Raw genomic sequence first — 5,711 nt, forward strand, 5'->3', positions numbered from 1 at the left:
TTCTTGTGCAGATTCAAGTGCTAGTACCAGTGAAATCCCGAAAGGTGCTTAGCTTGGATACTTGGAAGACTCAAGGTAGTGTTGCATATCGGTTCGCAGCCTTAAAGGCACCTTCTTATATATCTATCACTATTCACTTGTTTCAAATAATATCGTATTTATTTCAAACCTTGTATTTAATACTCTCTAGTGCTCATGTACTCGGTGATATCAGCCTTGGGGAGTTATTTGAATAGTTGTAATGATTTTAGATTTATTATGTAGTTTCAGAGCTTTTACTCTTTATTTATGATATTATGCCGTTAAATATTTAGTTTTGTCTCTTTAATTAGTGTTAAGTATTGGCTTGCCTTGCAAGTGAAGTTAGGCGCCACCATCACGATTCCTTGATTGGGATTTTGGACCGTTACATTTAGGTACTTTCTTGAGACGATGCATTATAATAAATTTTAAGCAATAATCAAAATAAATATTATATTTAAATTGATAATACAATATAATACAATGAGAAACAATCACCCAAGCAAATTGTGAGAATGAAAGTTGGTATGACACCGGAACGGAATTGGATATGCAAGGTTTGGTTGCTTACTCAAGTGATGTGATTCAAGATTTGGGTGATGAACCTAGTTACAAACTAATGCCAAAATCGTGAGATATATGAAGCAGACACCATAACACAGACCCCTTTTATTTTATTTTAGGACAGCACAAAATTAAGAGTGCAAAAAGTTACAATGAGAATTAAACTTATTGTGGCAGTGGGATATCAGCAAGATCCTCTCTATAAGGAACACGATCTACCAATTCCACATTGTTTGTTCCATCTTCCATATAACGTTGAGCATTTGGATTGTCCTTAATTGGGTCAATGTAGGTAACAACTGTGTCTTTTCGAAACATAAGGTAAATCACTGCTAGAATATAGATAGCCATCAACGGAAATACTACGATCCCAATGAACACATTTCCAACTTTAGGCAAATTGTTGTGTATTAGCCAATCTACAAAGGCTGTGGTGAGGTAGTAGATATTGATGCCAATGATTCCTAGCCCAAGTATCCACGAGATCACGATAATCTAAATAATCAAAGAAAACGAAACATTAGTATCCGAGAACCTATCTAGGCAAGCTTTCAGAATCTGTTTATTTTGAAAACCGATTGTGATTATAAGGGCCGTGGCTTACATAAATTGAATTCTTGTGTGGTCCTAACTTGGTGGAACTGCTACTGAATTTGAGCAATGGAATGAGAGCAAATGGAAGTTCAAAAGAAAGTATCATCTGAAAAATGGCCAAAAAAGGTTAGTTTTTCCTTTAAAAAATGTAAAAAGGATCTAAAGGAAAATAAAAAGCAGTAATATTAACTGAAGCAATAATGATTAGCCTGCCAGCTCCAGATGATCCTCCAATAATTGAAACAACAAGGCTTGGAGTAATAGCAATAAGCCTAGTAATCAAGTTCCTTAACCATGTCTTCATCTTAAGATCCAAGAATCCCTAATTCACACAAAACAATATGATTATTATAAGTTCTGTAATGACAACGAAAAAAATGTATTGAAAAATTTGTACACTTACTTGCATGATAAATTGACCAGCATAAGTACCAGTTATGGTAGAGCTTTGTCCCGAGGCTAATAATGCAATAGCATAAACAGTAGAACTTGATTTTCCAAGTACATTCTGCGAATTAAAATTAAACATAGTAATAACCAGATAGTTAATTTATTATATTAAATAAATCATTTTCGAGAAGAGAAAAGAAAATATTCCAGGGCAGGATTGTTGTAAACCTTGAGAAGAAAAGAAGCAGAGTTCAAAGTGATGTCGCTGCAACTATCTTTATTCTCTTGAGAGAGATTGTCAGCTCCGCAAACAGTACCAGAAACAGAGATAACTGCTACATTGATTAGGAACGCCACAAACAGTGCAAATCCACTCTCTATCAAGAAGTATTTACATGCGTCCTGCAAAATTCATCTTTTCCTCTAATTGGAACGTACAAGAAAAACTTTAAATCTGTGCTATATATATATATATATATTCGAACTTACATTAATGCCACGAACCGAATGTGGTATTTTCCTAGAGAGCACAAGTGCTGAGTGAAGAAAAAGGTTGTGCCTGTAAACATATATAAACAGAGAATTTAGACACACGTACTCACTTTGCACTTAGTCATATAAAATGAGTACTAATTAGTTTGAAACTTACGGCATGACGAGAGCACCCAACAAGGCAATAGCATCAGCGGTGGCGCCATTACCGTTAAGCTTAGGAATGAACATTCCTTTGACTACTTCTTTAGCAGGAGGTTTTACATAACTCATTTCCCCGAAGAAACACGCCGCCATTACGAACACTAGCACTGCTATTAGCAATTCTAGCTTTCTCACCTGCACGGACCAGACAAAGTTTTACATATATATATATATATATAGGAGTGACAAAGTAAATGAGAGCTGAGTTAATAAATGGACCGAACCGGACCGGACTAAACTTATGTTGATTAGGTAAGTCATATTTTCTTGAGCTGATTTTGCCATCCCTATTTACATATATAAGATTGAGATAGGATGGTTTGGTCATCAATCAGCTACTTTAATTTCATTTTCAACTTTATTGATGTGATAGAATGTTTGGAAGATACGAAACTCTAGGCTTCTTTAATATCATTTTCGAATGCGAGAAGAATATTCTAACAAATTCAAAGTTAAACCAAAAGTAAGATTCTCAACAGTCATGTTAAAAACAACACTTAGATACATTAATTATTTAAAGAGTTACTATAAAGACAAACTGTACTAGTGGGATTGCGCAGGCGGCTTTAATTATAAATAAAATATTTAAGAAGTTTGATTGAACATATAACTACCAAATTTAATTTAACTAGACTTAGAGTTTCAGAGAAAACGCCTAACTTTTAGTGGAATATTTATGCGAATTATTAACGAGCTCCCCCGAGTGGAATGGTTGAAGTAATTGGTCTCATTATTCAGATTAGGGCTCGCTAGTACTTAAAGTTATTCGCTATACTTGATACGATCTTTGAATGGATAAAAATATAGTTAAAGTTTGGATATATTTGTTTAAAATAATGAGTATTTGAAATTAAAATTGATGGATATGAATTTTATTTGAAAAATTACTAGGCGTTTGAACATAAGAATTGTAAAGTTCGGAAAAATGGTGTAAAATTTTTTCAAGTGAAAATGATATTTGAAATTTAGAGTTGTGTTTGGACATAAATTTCAGTTTGGGTTGTTTTTGAAGCTTTGTGAATAATTTGATGAAAATTTTGAAAAACAACTTTTTGTAGTTTTAAAAATTTTCGAAATTTTTCAAAATGCATCTTCAAGTAAAAATTGAAAATTTTATGAACAAACACTGATTTCAAAAAAAAAAAAGTAAAATTATTTTGAAAAAATCTTCCATCAAATTTGAGTGAAAACTGCAATTTTACTTGAAAACTCCTCAAACAAATGTTTCTAAATATATTATAAAAGCCAAAATGGTAAAGCAAATATTGTGCAAATGTCTAATCAATTTGTGAAGTACATGATAGTGGACCCTACCACATCCTGAATCCTCAGATTCAGTTATGTATCAAACAAAAGTTTTCTCAAAGTAAATTAAAAGTTAAAACATTTCCTTTCTTTTCTTCAAATAATGCATGTCCAAATGCGTACTGAATTTATGAGTTACATGATAGTGGACTCCACCACATCCCTGATTTAGTTATGTGTCAAAACAAACGTTTTCTATATGTAAATTAAAAGTTAAAACGTTCCTTCTATTTTCTTCTAAACTTTTTGTGGTTGTTTGGGGGGTGATAGAAAAATAAATAAAACAAGAAGGGTCCAACAGCAATTAAGCAAACTTACCCCATATCTCTGCAGGCCAATGAAGAGGAGAGTACTCACACCAGTGCAAAGAACTCCAACCCAAACAGGAATATGGAACAATATATTAAGAGCAAAAGCTGTCCCAATCACTGCCGGAAAGAAGACATAAATCATTTAATTAAAAAAATTTATTTGATAGATAAAGAATTAGTTAGATAAAGTGACAATGACCTTATTCTTTCAATTTGTTTCTTTAAAATATAGATGCATGTATGGCATATTCATGCATTTATACTCAAACTCTAATAGAACAAACAAAAAAACTGAAGAAAAAAAAAAGTTTATATATATTAAATTTTTAGTACAGAACATTATTGTGATCATAAGTAAACTAATGTTATATTATCTTACTAAAAGATTCCACCATTTCTATTATACAAAAATTATTGACTTCCATTTTTCTTTAATTCATAGAAGGTTTGCAAGTCTTGCCTTCAGGAATATCTGCAGCAATGACAGCAACCTCAGCTAGAATCCACAGACAGTACTTAACAAATATTGGGTATTCAGCCCTGCATAATTCTGATAAATGTTTGCCTGGAAAACAAAAATAGGAGGAAAGAGTTTAATCTTCATATGAAATATGCAAGTAATAAAAGGTGAATGTAAAGTAATGATGTTTAGTCTAACTTACCAGTGCTAACTCCAAGATTAGCAGCAAGTGATTGAATAATAAGAGCAAATATCAATCCAATGAGAATCACCCAAAGAAGCTGAGGATTTTGAGGAACAAGTAAGATATATACATCTAGCTAAAGTTTTGGCCCATACCAAAGTTTATTATTTTTAATTACCTCGTATCCATGGTTTGCTCCTGCTTGCAAATCAGTTTCCACTGTACCATTAATTTGCAACAATATTAACAAGTTATTAGTTTTAAACCAACTGTAAAGAAAAACTACGCATAAATAGTTGAAGTCTTATTAACTTTTTATGTGAGCTAAAAAACTTTGAGGCACGTAAAGAAAGATAAGTGATAACTTACAATTCCCTGGATCAAGATATGCCAAAGAAACAAGGAAACCAGGTCCCACGTATGCAAAGAAATTTTTCCAGCCATGTTTCTACATAATTTTAATGAGAATTTTCAAGATTTCTTGGGAGGATAGTTTTAAAAAAAATAAAAATGGATGAAGTGAAAACCTGGGGCTCGTGATGATCATTATTGGAAGAAGGTAATGGACTCTCAGCTACTGCTACAATTCTCTTGCTTCCTCCATTGACTTGGTTTTGCTGGTGATTCTCCATTCCTTTTACTTTTTCACACACTTTGACTCCTATATTAGCTGTGTTTACTTACTTAGATGAGACTTGGGTATGCAATTCTTGTTATTATTTATAGTGCACTAGTTTGAACACATTGTTGTTCTGATGTCAGGTAAACGAGAAGGCAAGGAAAGGTGTTTGGGATTGGTGGGATCGATGACATGGGGGGATTGGAGCATCGAAAAAAAAATAGATAAATACTTACATCAAAGGAAATAATTTAATTAACCTTAGCACTTAACAACTAATTAAAGTTAATATATATCATTTAACCATTAATTAAGTGAAATATATGTATGTATGAAAGACATATATTTCTCGCATAAATTGACTTAATATAACTATCCATTTGGAAGTAAGTCATGACCAGAGGTGGATGCAAGATTTTTGCTAAGGGGTTCAAAAAGGTTAAGGAGATTATAGCTAGTGAGAATTGAACCAATGATCTTACAAATATTTGGACCGCCTTAACCAATAAGCTATAATTTTAGTCTATATCAAGATGATTCAAAATATATTATATAGAGGTAAAATAA

At 32.4% G+C, this 5,711-nt stretch overlaps 1 protein-coding gene across 1 annotated transcript; it reads right to left on the reverse strand.

Moving 5' to 3' along the window:
• Nucleotides 1-661: 661 nt before the first annotated feature.
• Nucleotides 662-5,319, reverse strand: LOC107805782 (metal transporter Nramp6.1-like). Its single transcript, XM_016629867.2, has 13 exons — nucleotides 5,053-5,319; nucleotides 4,895-4,973; nucleotides 4,704-4,744; nucleotides 4,544-4,622; nucleotides 4,342-4,446; nucleotides 3,889-3,998; nucleotides 2,219-2,400; nucleotides 2,059-2,128; nucleotides 1,798-1,971; nucleotides 1,583-1,687; nucleotides 1,370-1,501; nucleotides 1,190-1,285; nucleotides 662-1,080 (listed from the first exon to the last, which is right to left on the reverse strand). Exons 1-13 carry the CDS (start codon nucleotides 5,155-5,157, stop codon nucleotides 751-753), a joined length of 1,608 nt encoding a protein of 535 aa, XP_016485353.1. The 5' UTR covers nucleotides 5,158-5,319; the 3' UTR covers nucleotides 662-750.
• Nucleotides 5,320-5,711: the final 392 nt, after the last annotated feature.

Source organism: Nicotiana tabacum, chromosome 16, assembly GCF_000715075.1.
Source record: "Nicotiana tabacum cultivar K326 chromosome 16, ASM71507v2, whole genome shotgun sequence".
In the NCBI taxonomy this organism is placed as follows: domain Eukaryota; kingdom Viridiplantae; phylum Streptophyta; class Magnoliopsida; order Solanales; family Solanaceae; genus Nicotiana; species Nicotiana tabacum.

Coding starts and splice junctions, on each gene's coding strand:
- LOC107805782 (XM_016629867.2), bottom strand. CDS start 5,157: ATGGAGAATCACCAGCAAAACCAAGTCAATGGAGGAAGCAAGAGAATT. Junction 4,447..4,543: donor TAATCTTGGAGTTAGCACTG/GTAAGTTAGACT, acceptor TTTGTTTTCCAG/GCAAACATTTATCAGAATTA. Junction 3,999..4,341: donor TGCTGCAGATATTCCTGAAG/GCAAGACTTGCA, acceptor TCTTTCCGGCAG/TGATTGGGACAGCTTTTGCT.